General features: G+C 46.4%; 2 protein-coding genes across 3 annotated transcripts in view; both read right to left on the reverse strand.

The window, feature by feature from the left end:
• The window catches only part of sema5a (sema domain, seven thrombospondin repeats (type 1 and type 1-like), transmembrane domain (TM) and short cytoplasmic domain, (semaphorin) 5A), a 78,214-nt gene extending 71,845 nt beyond the window's left edge, over positions 1 to 6,369 (reverse strand). For both annotated transcript variants that reach the window (XR_015099047.1, XM_086102325.1), the window contains exon 1: positions 6,127 to 6,369. The gene's annotated coding sequence lies outside the window, so the exon portion shown is untranslated. The remainder of the gene's footprint in view (positions 1 to 6,126) is intronic.
• Positions 6,370 to 14,595: 8,226 nt separating this feature from the next.
• LOC147186770 (uncharacterized) lies at positions 14,596 to 20,857 on the reverse strand. Its single transcript, XM_086102248.1, has 5 exons — positions 20,511 to 20,857; positions 19,280 to 19,363; positions 19,007 to 19,166; positions 17,320 to 17,452; positions 14,596 to 16,830 (listed from the first exon to the last, which is right to left on the reverse strand). The coding sequence occupies exons 2-5, from the start codon at positions 19,297 to 19,299 to the stop codon at positions 16,649 to 16,651; spliced, it is 495 nt and encodes a 164-aa protein (XP_085958374.1). The 5' UTR covers positions 19,300 to 19,363; positions 20,511 to 20,857; the 3' UTR covers positions 14,596 to 16,648.
• Between the last annotated feature and the right edge of the window lie 476 nt (positions 20,858 to 21,333).

Raw genomic sequence — 21,333 nt, forward strand, 5'->3', positions numbered from 1 at the left:
ATCGGTCTCCCGATTTTGCAGGACACCGACTTACCACCGGTTAAAGAAATGATATAAATCTTTCTTGACATGTAAAGATTGGATGTTTCGTCTTCAACGTGTTCAGACTGAACAACGAATGAAGCGTTTGCACAGAATGCAAATGAGGCTCGGAAAAGTCGCAGATCCAAGACAACAAATTGTCAAGCGCCACACAGAAGGCTAGAGCTGAGATTTGAATCCGAAACCTCGGCAACGTCAGGCGGTCAAGCTGAGGACGAGAAGCTTTTACCTAAACGCGAAGTCCTACTTTGACGAGAACAGTCTCTTCTTCTGGATGCGAGTGGAATGTTGCGCATTTGCGATAACAGCTGCGTTGTTACTCACAGCCAGCGACATGTGTCAGACCGCACTCCACTTCTGTGGTTTCACAGCAAGAACCGGGGCACGATTGTGTCAACAATCAGGTCGGCAATGAGTTTGGCGGTGACAAGCGAATTACGAGAGTTGACGCGCATCGGGAGCCCAAATACCCCAAAGGGTCTCGTTGATACTGAAAGTTAGCACGTCCAACAAAGGGTTGCAGAGTTGATTGCTCATTCAAATAGATTTGCAACCCTTATGGAGTAACTGGGCACAACCACGACCGCATCTGCCAAAGTGCTGGCCCGTTCAATTTGCGTGTTCGTTGAGGACGAGAAGGAAATCAATGAATTTAGCATGAAACCAGAGAGAGCTTGCGGCGGCTGATGCTATGTCTTGAAATTGTGCATCTGAGAGGCGGGTGGCAACCCGCACGCACAGAGGTGCCAGGGGAGCGCAGAGCATTTTAAAAGCGGCATGAAGAACCTTTCCGTAACGTCCAAAGGCGAATGCGATGTATCGGCTGTTCGGCGATGCCAATTTGGAGCTTTTGAATGACCCAAGAAGGAGTCACACCATATCGCCTGTGACAAAATTCTGCATCAACTCCGCATTTCCTTGTGCCTGGGTCATTTCAGGGCACGGCAGCAGTTGGTGCTGGCCTGTCCTGAGATTTCAAAGTAAGGTTCCGCAGGATGCATCCACTTTTCATGGAGCTGCTGGCTGGCTGCGTCTCTCTCGCTTGCACTTTTTTGCGAAAGCATTTTTGATGCGCCGCGACATTGGCTAAGGTGCAACGGTGTTCACTGCCAATTCAAATTTTGAATTGGCGAACCACAATGCGAGGAAGGAAAAAAATTGCCAATTAAAGAGGGGCTCTTCTTCGCATCGGTGACTTGAGAATAAAAATATCACAAATAATACAGGGAAGAAGTCAAGGAAACACCTCCGAAAGGGAAATCAGACCAAGACAAAGATAAAATTGGTCACTTGCATGCAATCATGACTAATTGAAGGCCACAAAGGAAAAGTTCTTTTGCACTGCGGCGACGGCGTTGCGTAATCCGAGCTGGACTTTTTCTGCATTTCGTTTCCCTTTTGCCTTTCTCCTCCTTCATTTATCACGGAGCGCCGTGTGCCGTCCTGCTTATTTCTTTGTCCCTGCACGACATGAGAAATTGGCGAGACTGCTGCCCCTTGAGAGAAACCCCTGCTCGCACGCTGAACAATTTGCCGCCGGCCTGATCGGGACAACCTGTCAAGCTGACAATGGCACATATGATCCCCTCTATCGGGATGATCCCTCCTCCCTTTTTCCGCATCTTTTGCATTCAAGGAGCGGGAGGCTCGAGCCTTTTGTCTGCTTATCTGCTCAGTCACTTCAATCACCGCTGTCCAATCTCCCTTTTCTCGAACTCTACTTTAATCTCCTTCTGTATCTGCCTTCCATTTTTCCTGCATCGCAAGCAGCGAGGGACTTTATCTTGGGTAGAGGGGTGGGAGAAAACGAATGTAGCCTGCTCCGCAATTTCCTTTCCCCATTCATCCGCTGAGCGACGCTTCCCTCGCGCATCATTGATTTCTCTTCTGAGGGTATTGCTCCGATTAGCCTTTTCCTCATGATTTCAAAGTGAAGTCATATGTTTTGATTTGCCACCTATTGCGGGATTTGGATCAAAGTGGAGCGGCTTCCCGCATTTTGGTGGTGTGACAAAGTTTTCGGCGCATCACATCAAAGCATGCGCCTTATCATGTCATGATACGCTCTATAAAGAGGAGACACGGCATCTTGGGGATTCCCCCCCCCCCCCCCCCCCCATGTGTCAGTGTGTCAGGAGAGACAGAAAAATGCTAAGAAACAACAAGAGCAATCATTTGCTGCTAAACCAACTATACATAGCACAAAATCTCTCAGGAGGCAGTCGCGCTTTACCTCAGTGAATCATGGAGCAGAGTAAAATCTGTTGCATGTCGAGGGAAAACGAGTCGAGCGCCGCTCTCAAACGATTGCTTTTCCTTTCCCGGCTAAATAGGGCGACGAGAACGCAGGAGTATTTGACCTTGGATTTCAAACTGGTACATCGTACACGTTTTGTCAACAAACAAACACAAGCACGTTCCTGTAGACTCAAAAAAAAATAAAATAAATCATGACACAGAATTAAGGAATGTTGTCAATCAAAGCTGTACATAATTATCTTGATAGGGGAAGACTATTTTTTTAGATGGCATTTCCTACTTCCTAACTATTAAGTAGTTTCTCTGGAGTGTCCCCTTTCACACATTGTGCAGTAAACTTTGGTTACCTTGGTAACCGAAACTGGGGAAAAAAAAAAAGATTAGCCTCTGCTCTACTAGACCAGGGGATCACCCACATGGTGTCCACGTGAACCAGGTAGTCCCAGAGGACCACATGAGATGCCCGCAGGCCTGTTCTAAAAATAGCTTACCATTGTGATACGCTTCAAAAGGGCGACTACTTGACACTGTGCCTCCATTTATTTGTTCTTGCAACATCGAACTGAACAAACAAAACACCTCACGGCAAACAACTGGCGACCCTCTCCACTAAGGACAAAGCAAAATCAAGCTCTGGCCACGTTACAGGTAAAATGGAAAAACAACACATCCACTGTACCGCACCGCAATACTATATAGAACAATCACAACTATTCTGTGTAATCCTTCAACATTATTATAAACACATGTCTATGTATCAATCAATCAAGATGACCTATATCATCATCTTGGGGAAAAAAAACCATACAGTGCCGCTCCAAATTTTGACCAGTTTCTCTCGAACCTTTCCAACCGCCTCTTGGCTTGATCCTCCCTTGAAAAAGAGGCTTTGGGGATTATTTAATGATGACCCAAATAGAGCCAAGCGCCTCCTTACAGGCATCTTTGGTTAAGAGACAGATTGCATTGCTATTGGAGGGGAGTCTGAGGTTGAGCTGTGAGGAGCGAGCGGGGACAGCGCTGGCAGGTCGACGCTGCTTAAGTGGCGCTAATTCCCCCTGACGTGCGGACATGTTTGCTACAAACCACAGACATTTATTCTTGGATCGACGCGGTGGTGACAGCCGAGTTTAGAGCGCAACCGGCGTCGCGTTGGATAAATTGCACTTTGCTCGCTGGAACCGTCAACTCCGATGACGCAACAACACGTGCCTCATTGTAACCCGGGAGGTGTCGTGAATACTTTGGAGTGGAAATGGTGACGAGTTACTTTACAGCTTCCAAATAATCTCAATGGCGACTGTTTTGGCCTGGGCACTGGCCTTTCCAGAACGCCGCCGCTAAACTGGTCACCGTGGCAACAGTGTACCATCCCACACTCAGCAACAGCACCGAGGAGAGAGAGAGAGAGACCCGTTTGCTCTCACGCTGACAACTTCCCGTCCCTGACAGAAACACGTAGCCGATACGTTGCTCTTCTCTTCAGCGAACACGCAACCCCCCCTAGATATAGTCGGACTGAAATGTTCTCCAAGTGGACTGAACTCATCAGTGGCAGCGGGAAAACGGGAGGGATGAGATAATGAGGTGAAGGCGGGTATGGTGTATAAATAGAGAATGGCAGCTTGTGGGAGCAAGCGCGGCACGGTGGAAGTGGCAAACCACTTCAACTTTTGTCTATCTTTACTTGCAAGGAGACTTGGCATCGAGAGATTCCACGTCTTTCATTCAAAGTGGTGGAAAGTTGGTCAAACATTCCAGAAAAAGAATGCGTTTAGAGGACAGCGATCTCATAACAACAACGTTTGGGCCTCTCAAGTCAAAACAAGATGATGACAACACAGATTGTTGCTTGGTACTCTCTGAGTAAGACAATAATTACATTACAGCAGATGATATGAAACTATTGCGATCATACAACACAATTTCTGAAAGAAATGGCTAGCAGTGTACCTCACGCAAACACGTTCATGTCCCTTCAGCAAGAGCGGTTTTATTCCATTGAATGTGACATTGCCTCCGGAGTTGAAACGTGGTTTTCCGGTGGCGACGGATTGACCATGGAACTCATGATTCAACTGGACATTATTTTCCGAAAAGAAAAACTGAGGTTCCACTGTAAAATGCCCGCTGGCCCATTGGGAATTGGCAGTGTCACTTTGGAACGTTACACACATGAAAGCAGCTGCTGCATGTCTTTGGTATTTCATACTTGAGAAAAGTTAGCTTTGAGTTGAAACGCGCCTCATGTTCATGGAGCATCACAAACAAAAGATAAAAGAACGTTCTGGGCGCAGTGCTTGAAGAGAGCACTGCGTTTGTAGGTTCTAACCAAGTAGCCCAAAGCCCCATGGTGCATATGTCAGATAAATAAGCCAACAAAAGACTTTCAAAGAGCACCAACGGGGCCGCAGGGTCAGGACTGTTTAGTTGACATGTGCATGATAATGCCTCTCCACTTTCTCTCCCGGTGGGACTGGACAAGGGGAAGCCATATCACAAAGGTCAGCGACAATAGGCTCCTCATTCATGCGGTTGTCATAGCAACCGCGCCGCCCCGCTCGGGCCACAAGGGTCATTGTCATCAAGGAATTCTCCCGGCGAAACTAATTGGTGCGTTTGTGTGCTGGGGCTCCAATATCTGCCCTGCTGATGAGGGATGATGCAAAGGAACGCCAAACTGCAACGAGCATCACAATCAACCGGGGGGGCTTTCTCATATTTGGACATCTTTCACTGTGCTTTTCAGACTGTCACTTTGCATTTTTCTGATCCATCCCTAAAGAACTTCGACGTTTAATAAAGACCAGGATACCGGGAGTCTAAGCGAATGCCACCATCTGGATGTCGCTCTTTTGTGCATCCTCATGAGTCTGAGTTTGGAATATTAGCGCAGGCTGACTGTTGCTAGCGCGGCAAGGACAATGGAAACGAGTACGTGTCATGTGACAAAAATAGACGTGCAAAAGTTTCTTTTAATAGATGGATCGCACCGAAACGGTCGCCCCGGCGTGCGGTCCACGCTGGGACTTTCTCAAGCCTCGTGTGGGGTGCCATTCGGATCGGTGAGGTGAAATTTCTAAATCAAGCGGGGAAGGCATAGCGTGTAATATGAATTATGGCTGATTTCAAAAAAGGTGACTGCTTCGTAAGATAGATAGATTTAATTTTACGCAAAAACGACTTTGCAATGAAATCCTTGAAATGCCATCCAATCCACGTGCTGCTTCAAAGATTTCAGACTCGGATTTGGGGCATTTAATGAAGCAACGGCTGCATTGTTTTGCACGCAGAGCAGAGGGACGCAAACGGAAGACCGTTCAAACACGTAATGCAAATTAGAATGGAAACTCTGAAGCAAACTGCGCCACAAAGCTGTTAAAAGCACAGCACAGAACATTGGAAAATGTTGATTTATCCACGTCGAGATGAATATGCCCGTGTACATTTCCCACGACCTGAGGAAACTATCAGCAGATATGGAAAAGAGGAGCAGAAACCAAACGCTATTTGTTGAATGTTGAAAACCTGCTGGCGGAGACGGCACTCTGCCAGCGCCACCACGTGGCCCCGGGTCGCGTAGCATCCTTTAAAAACTTTGAAACACTGATTTGAGGCAACGTGTGGCTGTTTCATCATCAGCGTGTCAAATGAATGCATTTCATTTTGGGGGGGCTTGAGTGCAAGATGCAAGTTCAACCACGTGCACGATTTTTGAAAAAGGACCAAAAAAAAAAAATCTGTAAATGGATAAGGGAATAATTGCAGCTGCAATAGCTCTCACGATAAGAAAAAGAAAAGGACAATTAAATATGATTTTCTTACCTGGCGAGGTGGTCAACTCGCAGTCATTTACTTGAGATCCACGCTGCGTATCTTGTCCGCGCAGAAGAGCAAAGACGAATATTATATCCTCGGGTTCCGCCGCGTCTGTGCTCGGGACGGCAGCTCAGCCTCAGCCAAAGTGGCTCGCAGCAGAACCTCCTCCCGGAACTCTTGCTTCTATTTCTGACCCACGCAGGAGAGCGCGCCGCGCGGCGTGGCTTGAAACCGGACACTGCGCCGCAATGTGCCTCTCCCCCTTGGGGGGGGGGGGGGGGGGGGGGGGGGGGTTGTATTGTAGGACCCAAAATGGGAGGGGAGGGGGGGGGGCAACCTCAGTCCAGATGGAGCCCGCGTGAGGAGGGGAAGCGATGCAGCCTGCGCGCTTGGATGTGCGGGTGGGACAACGCTTCTTCTCTGTTCGACGCGTCCTCGGCGGCGGCAGGAGAGAAAGACGTGGCAGAGCGGCACACAGCTGTCCTGCAGGTGGTCAAGGAGGGAAGGGAGCTCAGTCAGTTCGAACCACTGGAGCAACTGGTGGTTAGATGGGCGGGATTCGGAAAGAGGACTCGGGAGATGATGAGGTGCCGTTTGTCGTGCAAACAGTTTCGCACATTTAGCTTCAAAATGTTAAAAAAAACAAAAAACAAAAAAAAAACACAATCATTTTTCCTGCACAGTCCAAAAATATTTGTCTACTTACGGGTATGTTAGCTCGTTAAATATTCAACGTTACACTTAAATGCCAATGTTACTCTACCGTACTTATTAACTCATTCACTCCCAAAGACGTTTTTAAACGTCTTTTCCGACTTGGTCCAGAATTGGCTGGTACTGAATGAGTTAAATATAGAAGTGATATATTCCAAAGAAATCGAAAAAAAAAAGAAAGAGACCTCTTACTCCGTTCACATTCATAATAAACCGGCACAACTAAGTAAGAGCTCAGCAGATTAGTCGATTCATCGACTCGTGCGTCGGCTTTCCCGCTCCACAATAGAGCCTGAAGTCAATTACGCGCCAATCACGTTTTGGCAGGAACAACACAGACGCCTCGCAGGAAGCAAAGGGTGAGGAGGGTGGCGGGTCGCTGGAGTCAACTCGCGGCGATGCCTCAAGCGTGTGGAAATATTTGAAGATAATCGAGGGAGCACTGTCGCTTGCAAAATACGCACGCCAATCCTCAAGGTAAAATGAGCGCCATGCATGGCAGCCATTTGAAAAGGCGTTCGCTAACTCTTGCTGATCAACAGTAAATCCTCAATTTGCAAATTTAACAAATGCCAAACTGGAACAGAGCGAGGGTCCGCTCACCCGATGAAATGAAGATGAGGACCAGGAATCAAAAGTGAGCATGACCACCTTTCCATAGGCGGGGCATTTCAGATCGTCTTACTATACGTTGTGCAACCGGTGCTGTTAACGCATTATTCTCTTTGGTGTGTGCAATGCTGAATAATATGTTAGGATGCACTTCAATTCCAGTTTCAAAGGTTCACAACAAAAATCTTTTGGCAAATGTACACATTCACCGCCGCTCTGACCTTCACAACTTTTCCTTTTCACTTCAGAAATTTCAGCTTTTCTTTCTCTCGGCATGCTTGGCTCGCGTGCACAGTAGACGTGTTACTTGCTCAGGGCCAAAATCGTAGCCCGCAGAGATACGTTTCGGAGCCAGTCTTCAGCTGTGAGATGTGCAGCGAGCGAGCGAGCTTCATCTTTAAAACACCCCCTCTCCCAAAAAAAAAAATGCAGTGTGTCTCAAGGTGCCGTAAGGCACGATGATGGATGATTGTTTCTCTCGGAAGGAGCCTCATACAAATGGAATCAAATCTTTACTTTGTGTGTGTGTGTGTGTGTGTGTACTGTATACTGTAAGGTGTGTGTGTGTGTGTGTGCGTTTTGTGCTCAGCATTTTTGTTTGGATGTGAGGCAAGCCAACTTCAATTGCCCTGCAACCCCATAAAAACTTTAGGCTGCCTCCTGTTTTTCACCTGGTCCTGTGTGTGTGTGTGCGCGCGTGGGTTTCATAGAAGACTATAGAAGACTTGTTTTTGCTGACCCACGTGGCGCAGTGACCAAATATTTTCAAAGTAGTGCCATGATGAAAGGCCACTTTTGTCTTCAGAAGGCACCATGTTAATGGGAATCGGAAATCCCTGTGATGTCAGCTTCTCGTGTGACTTTGTTCTCCCCAGGCCTTTTTTTCCCCAAAAATAAATCAACAATTGAACAAAAATTTGCGATTCATTGACAACGTCCAACTTTAATCTCCTTGCAACTTTTACTTGACAAAACAAAGCCTGTTCTTCCACCACAACGTTTTCCTGACGGGAGAAGTCTTTTTTTTTTGGGGAGAAAATATGATTATTTTGTGAAGTGGGGATATTTCTCATCAATAGCTGAGTGAATCAACACAACTTTTCTTGACACACAACGTTTTCATTCTGGTCACGTGACCATCTTATCTGAACAAAACCTTGGATGACTTCTCAACACAAAGTGAAATGAATTCTTGTAAACTTTCGGCAAACAAAGCATTGACCTTCATTCCATCACTATTTTAATTCTCTCGTTATTCTGGCAGCATAATGGCTTTTCTCAACAACATAAAAAGACTTGATTCTCCTCACACGATGACTTTTTTCAACAAAATCCAATTTGTCAAAACGGGGATGTCAATTTCTTAAAAGATGAATCCATCCACATAAAACAGTGACAAACCCCCCCCCCCCCCCCCCCCCCCCCCCCCCCAACCTCAACAGTAGATTGAGCTTTGTGGGCTGGAACCTGAACTTTTCCAACAAGCGATTCATCATGCAGCCTCAGGTCATCCCACAACTTGGAAACAACCACTGGAGACCCAACACGCTCATCTTTGCCGACACCGAGCAGCGAGTAAAAAACCCCGCCTCTCCCACGTACTGTACGTTGACCTGCGTGGAGCGCCGACGGTGATAAATGGGAGAAGAAAAGCAGTAGGAGTGCTGAGAATGGGGATGAATGAAGCGAGCGAAAACAAGGCAAAGGCCATTCCGGCTGCGAAAGCCGCACGGCCATCTCTCATCCTCGGCTAAGGCGCTCAATGAGCCGTCGTCGTCGGAGCCGCGGCGCCAAGTCATCCCTCAGCCGCTCCGTGGCCCTTCCAGCGGCACCGGCCGCGGCCTTGCGGGCTCCACGCTCTACTTGCGCTGTCACGCTCCGCGCAAGAAGGATTGGACCGGGAGGCCAGAACCGTCACCGGCGAGGAGGAAGAATGTGGACCACCGGGGAAATGTGAAACTCGCCATCAAATTGTAAAGGGCTTCATGTGAAAAGTCGACTTTGGGAACGGAACAAAGGATTTGCACCGTTACATGACTCAAGTGATCTCGGCATTGTAAAAGAAATATTTGGGGTCATCTTTCTCATTTTTTTTTTCTTTTCTAAGCTGGCAGTATTTGTCCATGTCCCCCCCCCCCCCCCCCCCCTCCCCCATCATCCCGCGATGTTCCTATCTAAAAGAAGACTCCCCTTTCGTCTTTCCGTCGCCATTGCTGAGCGAGCAACGTCCACGGAGCGAGATGGACTCGGCCAAAATTCAATCACGGCCATTGAACGTTTGGAGGCGTGAGGTCTTTGGTCCAAGGGCAGTTTGAAGATTTAATTGGTGTCAAAATGAGGAAGCTGCAGGATGCACGGGGCAATCACCTCCGTGGCCGCAGTTCGCCGCAACGATGGCCGGCTCCTGATCGGTCTGTCTTCAGGAGACACGACATCAGCAGGCAGTAGTTTTATGGGGGCAACATTCGGGTTAAGTGAAGATAGCGAGGCAAAAAAATCTCACCACGGTTGTATTAAGAGAAAAATAAAGCCTCTTATGCAAGGTCCCAAGCAGTGTGTAATCCACAGTGGGGGACAACTGGCGCCACCCTGAGCATTGGAATCTTCTTCACATAATCGTCCACATACTGTTAAAAGGGCAGCGGCACCCGATCAAGGAATGGATACTTCATTCCTAGGCCCGATCTTGACAAATACTTCATGATATTAAACAACTACTCTACGGTACGGCAGCAGACTGTTGAGCACACACGGTTGCACAATTTGTTCAATTGTGCAGCCATAACGCTCTTTTTCCGGTTGGGCGACGCGGGGAACATAACGCAAGAAAATCTGCACACCGTGGTTCAATGTGTCCCATTCGATATCGCCGAAGTGATTCTTGTATACGTCAGGCGTTTACTGCCCCATAAAGGAAAGCATAAAAGAACCAGCAGGATAGAAATAGCACGCGGAATGTGCAGTAACTGACAATTATCACAGTCATTACCGGGTTATTATCATTTGTTATTATTCTCAGTCAAGCCGAGATCCCCTTTCTCCTAATGAGCTTGCGATGTGGCAGAGGAACTCATTAGAACGAATTGGAAAGACGAAAATCTCTCATCTGCACACTTCTTCCATAGGGGCCGGCTGCAAAAGCCGCCGTTAGACGGTATTTGCCATTTCTCCGTCTTTCGAGAAACGAGCCACGTCGACGAGAGAAGGGGACACCTGGACGATTGTTGATTCATTCCATTTGAACATGACATCCGTGAGTCGCATTCCACTTCTTCCAGGCTGTGTTGGACTGGATGAAAGCAAATAGCCCAACACTTCCATTAGGGAGTGCTATATGGATAGATGAAAAGAGATCGTGCAGATATTTCTGTGTGTTCCAATATCGCGATTAGAGCTACAGAGAACATTTTCTGCACGGTACATGGAAAAAAAATTTTTTTCAAGGTAACTGAACAAAAATTACGCATACCAAAATCTTTTGGGAAGTGTTCCCCGTAGAGCGGGGGGGGGGGGGGGGGGGGGACTGCTGAAGGGCGGCTGCTTTCCTGACTGTCTCTACAGGTGAACGAACTTTTCTTTGCAGATAGAGTATTGCACTTACGGATGCCTCCCTGAGCCTTTTTAGACAGTGCAACAGTACAAGGTTGCTTATACACAAAAAAAAAAAGAACTTTTTATTATCTCCGTGTTGTTATCCACCTCCATGCCTGTTATGTGATGTCCCAGCATTCTTGTCAAGACAGGGGCTGTGAAAAGTCTAACGTGTCCTTCACCTGAGCAAACGGAAAGACCCATGTGTGTGTGTGTATTTGCTCATGCTCAAGGAGTGATGGCATTTGGTGAACTGTGCAAAGACAAGAAAGGAGCCTGCAATCCAATCAGCCCCGAGTCGGTCCATTTCAGAGCCAGCGCATGCACAACACATCTTGTATCATCATAACAGAAAGAGCAGTTGTTGAATATTGTAAACAGATGTGCAAGGTCGAGTAAACAAAGACAGGAGTTATTCCATCTCATCTATTATTAGACACAATTCCTCGCATCTACAGGGTGATGAACGGAAATTGAGACGACGTAGGAGTTGACTCGTCCATTCCAATTACTGTGATGGAGAGCTGATGTGAAACACACACACACACACACACACACACACACACACACACACACACGCGCGCACACACACACCTTGATCCCTCATCTAATTCCTGGCGGTCTGCTCGCAAACGTTTCAAAAGTGAACCCTGGCAGTGGAAGCGAGAATCACGGCAGCGTGAAGCTGATTAAGAGCCATCGATGCCGACGTGGAGATTTGCGGCCATGCACAACAGCTGTAGATCTGTCAAGTGGCCATTCATTCCTACTCGCGCCATCCACATGTTGTCCGGGTGAGACCCGCAGGGGGGCAGTTTTGGCACACCGAGTGGAATTCCATTTGGTGAGCGGAATGGTCGGACTGGCTGTCATGGCTCGTCAAGGCGCCGGTCAAGGCTATAAAAAGTCTGTCTGAATTAGCTCCAGGAGCTCCCTGGCAACTTGCCGCAAACATCAGGACACAATACGGCGAACATCGACCAAAGCTGAGCGATGGGAATCGCTCGGAGTTTCTTTTCAGCAACACGGTAACAGTCAGCCTAGCTTCTGCGATTGCTCTTCCATTTTCATTTGCTCCCAGACGAGATCATTTCTCATTTTCACCTTTCATTTTTAAGATGAAGCTACCAGAGGATAAAAGACACAAACTCACAACTTTCAATTTGGAGCAAAATCAAACTAACTGCGGAGACCGAGATCGTGCACTTTTCGTACAAAAGTGTGTCATGATTTGGCGAGGGATTCACGGAACAAAGTAAGCGCCGACAACACAAAGTCAATTAGAACACTCCAATAGGAGCCCACGTGCTCCCCCCCCCCCCCCCCCCCCACACTTTACTTAAGCCATCACCACAAAAACACACTTCTGCAACCAAACCTCCCCATCTTTGGATCGTAGTTTATGGACAAACAGATGAAAATAAGGTCTCTCGGGAAACCAAGTCACAGAAGACGAAACCAATCAAAACAGAACACCAACAGGCTGCAGACAGCAGCCGCCAGCTGCTATATAGAATTGCCAACTAATCAGGCAGTTTGCAGCGGAATCACTGCACCTTGCTGTTTGTCATGCAAGCCCGGAGCCCATTTTGATTTGTCTCAATCAGAAATGAATTTCGGGAAACAGGAAAAGCATCCAAATGTAAATGAAAAAGGCCATTTTAAATATGAATATGTGCATGCGTCCGTTTTATTTGGTGAAGCCAATGTGTGTGTGTGAAACACCAAATCTTTTTCTTGAATGTCCAGTAGCCCTTGACATTGGTAACACATACCACTTTTGATAAGCCAGGCCAATTCCGCATTTCCAATCTTAAAGAACACGTCGTGTCATGTTTGTCTTTTTTTTCCATGCCGTCAATTAATCAAAAGCGAGCAAAGTGTGCAAATAAGGCCGCATGAGAGCAAAGCGACAGGTTCATGGCAGAAATTGAATACAGTAACAGCCAGCGGAACAACACTGCTCTCTAGTGGAGCGTCTGCAGAGGTGCAATGGTAACCAAGGTACCTTCAATCAAATGCCGTAAAAATTAAGCGGTGCAAACAAACCTTGATCACAACTTGAGATTGGAAGCTCTGCAGCGTTGACCATCGACCCACCGGTCACAACATAATTTCTTTTAAGTTAGAATGAAAGAGTTAGCCTCTACCAGGGGATATATGTAAATCTTTCTCTCCCAAACACAAATTAGTACCAGCTTGGACAGACCGACCTGACAGAGGTTGAAACTGAACAGTAATTTTAGCATTTGACATTATTCAAATTGGAGAAACTGTCATTGTGACAACAGGACCAACGTCTTGCAGCGTGGCTAAAATTGGCACATCACTGTTCCGTGCAAACAAAATCAAACAGCAATTACAGTAGACATTGTTTTGGCACATCCGCGAGTCCAATAATATAAGATATTAACGTGCAGTCAACATGTTTGTGGAGGCTGGCTCAAATGGGCCGCACAGACAGACCAGTTTGACACAAATGCATGACTTACCTCGACTTGTTTGTTCCTCTCGTCATCCTCTTGTTTGATTCTTTTTCTTCCTTTGCCTTCCCTGATTGATGAGTTCATTTTGATGTGCAATATCCGTTTTGTTTTCTTTTCAGCAAGCCTGCTCGTAGGAGGGCTCTTCCAACGTGTCATTGCAATGACTTTTGTGAATTGCGTGGTTGATTTATCAGCCGTGTGTCGGAGGCGCAAGCAGGTCCACAAATCAATAAATGTCGAGAAACATTGCCGATGTCTGACATATCAACAAATGCGTAAGTATTTTTTCTCCCACTCCCTCGGACCGTTCGCACCTGATACAAGGACGCGGTTCATTACCGGGTCACCTGCGAACTAGAAAAACACCTTCAAAACAAAACAAAAACTCCAGTTGCATTCATACGAGCTCCAAAAGGTACCGAGACCTTAAGGTGACATGGAAAGGGGGGGGGGGGGGGGGAAGAGGGGCGCGCAACTTTGAGACAGAGTGCGAGACAATGCAAAGTTGTTTTTTTGTCTGAAAGCAAAAGACCAATGTGGGTAGAAGGCAGTTTACATCCCAACATCACCTCTGAGTAAAATCCAAGCAGAAGATCAATGGATGCTAGAAATGTAAATCACTATTGATTTCAACAACGCATTGCAACCGCAAAATGTTTGAGTTTTGAAAAAATATCCCTTGCAGGTTTGTTTAAAACCATTCAAATTGGCCAGTTTGGTGTCTTGAAAATGATGCGGAGGGCCGTTTGGACAGAAAAGGAAAAAATATCTTCTGCATAATAACAGTGTGGATTCAACCCGTTTCAGATTACTATAACCTGGATGAGTGAGCAAAAACAAAGAAAGGCTTGGACTTAATGTGAAACAACACATTTACAGTATTTTCAACAAGTTTAATGCAGTAATGCCCCCCCCCCCCCCAAAAAGCGACCCCATTAAAATGTCACACCTTGATGAGATTAAATTCAAATGAGCTGTGCTGGGAATGAGCAGGAAGTTAAAGTGGAGACCGAGACATGAGAAGACACTAACACATGATGCTTGGATATAAATCACTTGTCATGTGGCTGCAGTCGGTGCTACATTTTGCACATTGCCTCCCCCACATCATCAAAGAACCACAAGGAAAAAAAAAATCAATCACAATTCCAACCCCTCAACTACAACCAAACAGTGAATTTGTCGACAAGGCTGACGGAAAACCAAACAGAGGCAGACTTCGAAATGCAGTGAAATCAAATTGGCGAAATCGCATGGCAAGGACAACGTAACAACAGAAATTGAGCTGACCAACCTGTGGTAGACTCAGGTAGATTATAAGAAGCTGCAAAAATAGTTTGGAGTTGGTTTTCATTTGGCAGTATTTCAGAAAAGAACACAAAAAAAAAAAAGTAGGAGTAGCCCTTGAACACTCAAACTGAAAGGACTCTCATACGCACGCTCAAAGTCACAATATCAATCATTGAGTATGTTACTGCAGGGTTTTCAATACAATATGTGGTGGAGCCATTTCCGTCATTCATCATTTTATCATTGGATTATACGTTGCCCACTTCAGTTCAAGGCGTGACTGAATAAAATATTGGAAACACCCTTTTGCGCAACTCCAGACAGCACCGCATAACACAGCCAGCTAATAACACTCAACAAGCGGATTCATCGTGGCGGCACCGATGTTGGTTCTAGCCAGATGTACATTATAAAGTGACAAAATGCTCCCCGATAACCTCTGCGGGGAGCCCCTTGGCACATGAAACAAAAGAATCCACATAAAAAAAGCTTGCGAAAACCAGCACTTTGAAAATATACATACCGGTACATACAAGCGGGTATATTGAAGCCCAGAAAACGTATTTGGCCGCAAAACCCCCCCAAACAAATCATATGTATATATTTTTTTATGGAGCGAAAACTAATGTGACAAAGTGACATTCCTGTGAATTGAATCATTTTGTGAAACCTCGTGAACTGTGGGGGATTTACAGTATTACGGAAAAGTAATTTATCGTTTACAAATACTGACACTAACCGGGTCTCTGGAGTGTCTGCCTCCCCACTGCTGAAGGTGTGAAATTACACAACCAAGTGAACTTTCTGTTCGCTGTCCATTTTTGAAAACGTGTCTACGAGTGAGCCGTTTTGCACTTCTGCCCAGCTGTTATAAAAACAACGCTTTGTAATAGCTCGCCACTCTCCATAACCACCCCGGCCGGCCGCTTGCTGCTGAGGGCCGTGGAAGAGGAGATGACCAAACTCGGTTGACCTTCTACCGAAATCCGGATTTGCCATGATCATGTGGCGTAGGATGAGGGCTGGCTCGTTGATAAAAGCCAGCTGGGCACCCAAATGCCGATTTTTGCAAGAAAATAAATAGTGTGCATAAAATGTAATGTCTTTTACATATGCATCTATATCTCCTTGGGATACTTTTGATTAAAGCATGCCACGTACACGTGACTAAGACACTTAGGCGCGGTTTTAAATTGTGAAATAAAATGCATAACGTCTGCTGGCTACTGTGATAGTGCATAAAGGCAAAAATCACGACTGTAACAATCATTCTGGACACATATTTGGATGCTCTTTGACACAGTCATTTGCCCCAAAATGTCGTTCTGTCTTCTTTAGAGTGCGCATGCTTTGAAAGAAACCACCGTGACAAAAAAAAAATAAAAATCTCTGTCAAAAGTGCAACTGAAGAACGGGCTTGTGTTTGCCAACTTCCCTAATCGAGGTTGAAAGCGGCGTGAAATGCGCTACACTTTGAGGTTGAAAATGCGAACAGTATTTCTCTTCATGTGTCTTGACTCTGCTGGAGTTTTGACATCAGAACTGTCACGCTCATGGTTGCAACAGGTCAGGTTTTGAGGCACACGCGGGCTTGCTGATGTCACATCTGTTATGACCAAAAAGATCACATGCCTACAAAGTAGAAAAAAAACAAAGCGAACCAAACTGGGCTCCAAAGACCACTGAGCACACATTTATAAGCGTGTGTCCGCTGTGGCGCAGCCAAGAGCAAGGCTGAGGTTTGTCTGTAGGAAGGCAGTATTTGAGGGGGGAGGCAAATTGGTTTTGGTAATCAACCAGCCAGGCGTGCTCTCAAGAGTCGAACTCCGTGCGGCTCACTCGCCTTCTTGTTGGCGGGCCCGGGGCGAGGGAGACTGCGTATAAGGGGGCGGCGCTTCGTTGGAGCTCCCGGAGTGCCCTCCCTCAGAGATGAGAGGTGTGCGATTGGAGGGCTGAGGGGCGTCGGCCTCATCGGCGTGGGCGCACTCGCTGTAGGGAGGTGGTTTCAGATCATCTTCTGGAAAAGGAACGCGGAGGGGGGAGGAATTGCGTTGAAACAAAGAGCACAAAAGCTTTCAAAATTAACCAACGCTCCGAGGGCTGCGGCGACATTCACACATGGCACGATTGTGGCAAGGACAGATGAATATTTGTTTGGCGGACAGAGAATGATTCATTTTCCTTCCCATCTACAGCTAAAGCATGAAACTGACTTTGGAGACGAATCTCGCCTCGCGGCTATCGCCATAAGTGAACAGTTAAAGAGATCAGATGAAGCTTCAAACACAGCTTGATGGCTCTTGTATGACAGAACTGGGAAACGCGGAGTCATACGCGACCATAATGCATCCCACTGGAGACCATTTCAATACTCGATGGTATATGGACATGTACCATAGCATCATGCAGGTTTGATCAACGGCGCACTATTAGTTGATTTGAAGGCTGCAAAGAGCCAGATTACTGCATCTGTCTTCCTGTTTCAAAGCGACAACGGGTGCGCTACCTCCGGACACTGCATCATACGGCGGCGGCATGTCCAGGTGGGACAAGGATACGGCGGGTGGTAGCGCCGTGGAGGGCTCTTCCTGTGACAGGTCATCAGGGACGCCATACCAGCTTGGCCACAGTGAAGTTTGCTGCGGGGGGGGGGGGGGGACGAAAAGCCAATTACTTATATGAGCGGGTGTTTCTAAACACGAGTTAAACGACGCCAAACATATGTAAGTAGAATACGTTGAGGGGATGCGCTATTCCGGTTTTACTCCACGCATTCTGTTGTTTTTCTGGGGGTTCCAATACTGAATGTACTTGTAACGCTTTGCTTCAGGCCACACATTTGCAAACTTGACAAGCCAGCATATATTTTTCCATTCTTGCGGTGGAGTAAGATGGCTGCACTCTGTAATGCCGCACGCTTATGAACCGCCGTGAAACTTGACCGATGTCAGCATTTAGTTGAGAATCTATTTGATCGACAACATTTGTATTTCCAAAATAATGCTGAAAACATCCAAAACTCGGACCGTTAGCCAGCACTCATGCAATGAGGGAGAACGTTAAGACAAACAGGAAATGCCTGAAATGAGTCACACACATCATGGCGTCCATGTTGCTGCTTGCCGGTGTTCCCCAGACACCTCAAGCGCATTTACATGAAGACTTGTGTGTCATTCTGTCACGAAGTCAAGATGGCGCCCGAGTAGGCAGCCGTCAGCAAGTGCTCTCATGAGCCTTGCTTTTTTTGTTGTTTTTGTGTTTGTTTTGTCACTTTGTGTTTGTTGTTACGTCGTGTGGACCTGATGTGGACTTTTTCAGCATTTTTTGGCCACGACATTCATCAAGGAGGAGACTCTGTGCTTGGTGGTTGCGCCTTCTCGGCAGCATGGGTATACCAGCACTGTTTTTGACTGGGAGGAATGTCGGCGCCATTTGACTGTCGTTGCTGGACAGTCCGGGGTGCTTGTGTCTTGCGCCTGTAATGGGCAGCATTTTTCACAGAGCCACTTTGTTCAACGGAGAGATCGGTGCTATTGAACGGTCTGCGGCTGGATGGATGTCTTGAGGAGCCGACGATGAGAAGAAAGGAGCGTTAGCGCGGAGCGCCGATGCGGATTTGGAACTGGGAGTCGCGGCTTGGAGTTTGAAGCGGATTACGTGGGACAGGAGAAATGAACTAATCTCTTTTCGTCAATGGACGCTACAGCTTCGTGTTTGCTTTCAAAACTTAGTTTGTAGCAGACGTGTGCATATTTTCAGCATGACGTCTCTGATCCACTGGTGAAAGGACACTTTGATCCTCTCCTCTTTCATCTATAACTGCTTCAGACAACAAAGTGTATGCAGAAAATTGGTGAAGATTGCACGACTGTCTGTGTCCTATGTGTTGTGTTGTGTTATTTTTGTTATTTTGACTTCAAAATGGCGCCGCGTGAGTGGCGCCAATGGCTGCCTTTCCAGCAGCTCCTATATTTTGTTGTTCTACTTCTTCCTTTCATAACTTTGCTGCTGTGAATTGGGAATTTCTCCATTGCGAGACTAATAAAGGTTTTCTTATCTTATCTTATCTTATTCTGAGTGAAATCATCCCGAACGAAGATCTCGGGTCACTCGGTTACATGTGACGTGATCTAGTCCGATCTGCCGTTCGTATGCGTCATAGCGATCAGCCGTGTGACATGTGGACAACTTACACTCTGTCTCTCGCACATTTGTTGGAGGTAGGCCCTCCCACCGACAATGACTATCTGGGCATTGCGGGGGTTGCTCAAGTAAGCGGCGAGCTGCCTTTGTCTCGAGCGGTACCAGCACACGTAGAAGAAGATCTTGATGATGATGAACACTATGACCACTCTGTAATGATGGGGAGGGGGAGGAGGAGGAGGAAGAGGACAAATAGGGTCACCCATTGGTCATTCACGCTCAATAATCAGCATTGTTGCTATTCATGAATACAGGATACGCACATATACCAGTACAGCTCCATTTTGGTGGGACTTCAAGTCACTGGGCAGTGGTTTCCATAGCTGACTAACGATGGGAGTCAATTTCTAAACGGAAAATAAAACTAGTTAGGGCAAATAAACAACATGAATATCTATCCAGGTTATGAGTTTTACAAAAGAACAAACATCACATACTGATACAAATGGTTAATTGTATGTAAAAGATGAGCAGTGATGTCGGGTTAAAGTGACACTCAGCCAAAAGTGTTAATTGATTTTTTCTTTGGCTTTTACACAATTCGCCTGAAAAACATATTTTGAGAGCATTGACGAATTGTTCTTTAAATTTAGTTGGATCCCCCAACCATCCCAATGCGGATACAATGAAAATAAATAAAAGACTAGAAGAGAACAGTTGAGCGATTACACATTAGCATGAGGTGCGCGGTTCGATTCCGGCTCTGGACTTCCTGTGTGGAGTTTGCATGTTCTCCCCGCTCCTGCGTGGGTTTTCTCTGGGTACTCCGGTTTCCTCCCACATTCCAAAAACATGCATGGCGGGTTAATGGAACACTCTAAATTGTCCCTGGGTGCGAGTATGAGTGCGAATGGTTGTTTGTCTATGTGCGCTCTGCGATTGGCAGGCAACCAATACCCTGCCAACTGCCCAAAAACAGCTAGGATAGACCCTAGTACACCCACGACCCTTGTGGGAATTAGTGGATAAGAAAATGGACGGATGCATGGGGAGAGAATAGAATTTACAATAGGCGTGGAGTCATATTCAAAGAACCACTATGAAAAGAAATGGTCTGACCATTTAAATACACGTTATTGGTCAAAAACGAGGACGTGAGACATGAGAAGGGATTTCTTCTCTTCTTCAGGTTACCATCCCATGTTGAAACTATGCAATACAATGGAGGAGATCAATTGGAAATGTATGCCAAGGGCCGCAGTTTGGACATCAGTGTCTGATTCAACAACACACAAAAAAACCTGCATCATTGCCAATCCTTCTCGAACACCGCGCATTTTGTAGATCAGCTGGAAAAAAAACGCCACTGTGCATCCTTAAATCTAAAGTCTATTCAACATATATATTACTTTTAAATAAAAAAGAGTAAAGAACACAGTAATAAGGTTTGACTCTAAGCAGTAACAATCAAAAACAGCTGTTTGGGAACAACAAGCGAGCAGCCAAAGGTCGCTGATCACCAAACTTTGCCCAGAACAAATCGGATGGACTTACTTTAATGCGGCGCCTTGGAAGCAAAGTCCACCACACGGTTGGTTAGCCGCCGAGGTGGCCCATTGCCTGCGTCTCGTGCGGGGAGGTGATGCCAAGGAAGCTCGGGAGCAGCAGAAGCTATGGAAGCAGGCCACAAACACTTACAGTGGCCCCCGTTTACCCGACCATTCCGCCGAAAAGCACCTGGAAATGATCTAATGTGCAAGCATTTTCAACGCAGAGTACCTCCAGCTTCCTGGTCAAAATATAAATAGTTTAGATTGACAGGAAAACAAAAACTAAATCGCCTTGTAGTTTTGCTTAGCATTGTCCTAGGGGCCACTTACAACAACGCCCACTCGAGTGGGCGGGGTTTCAGCTGTTGCCTTCGGGGAAATTCGGGAAATGCTCGCTTTAACCACAGAGACGCGCGTGACTCAATAACTTTTAAAATGAAAATAATTCCGTGATTTTTAAAAACACAAATTATTCGTTCTCTTATGTTCGTATTAACTGCACAAACTAAAGCCATGGAGACAGAATCATGTCGGACATTGTAGGACCTTCTTGAGAATGAGCAAAAGAGGACCTTTAACATTCACGAGGGTCGCGTGAATGCTACATAAAGTCGCTGCATAAAACATGTAAAGGAGTCAGTAATACATTTGTTCAAGACGTTTTTGATTAATTTATGACTAGAATCTTGACGCTTTTGCACAACACTAACCGTAATTGTCAGCGCTTAAAGCGCTGACAATTACAGGAGGTGATCAGGGTTGAACATCAGTTGACGCTTTGTCGCCATCAAGTGGTCATTATTGGAAACAACAACCCCACGCTTGTG

This window comes from Hippocampus guttulatus, chromosome 21 (genome assembly GCF_054856545.1).
Source record: "Hippocampus guttulatus isolate MCC_2025c chromosome 21, RoL_Hgut_1.0, whole genome shotgun sequence".
NCBI classification, from domain to species: Eukaryota; Metazoa; Chordata; class Actinopteri; order Syngnathiformes; family Syngnathidae; genus Hippocampus; species Hippocampus guttulatus.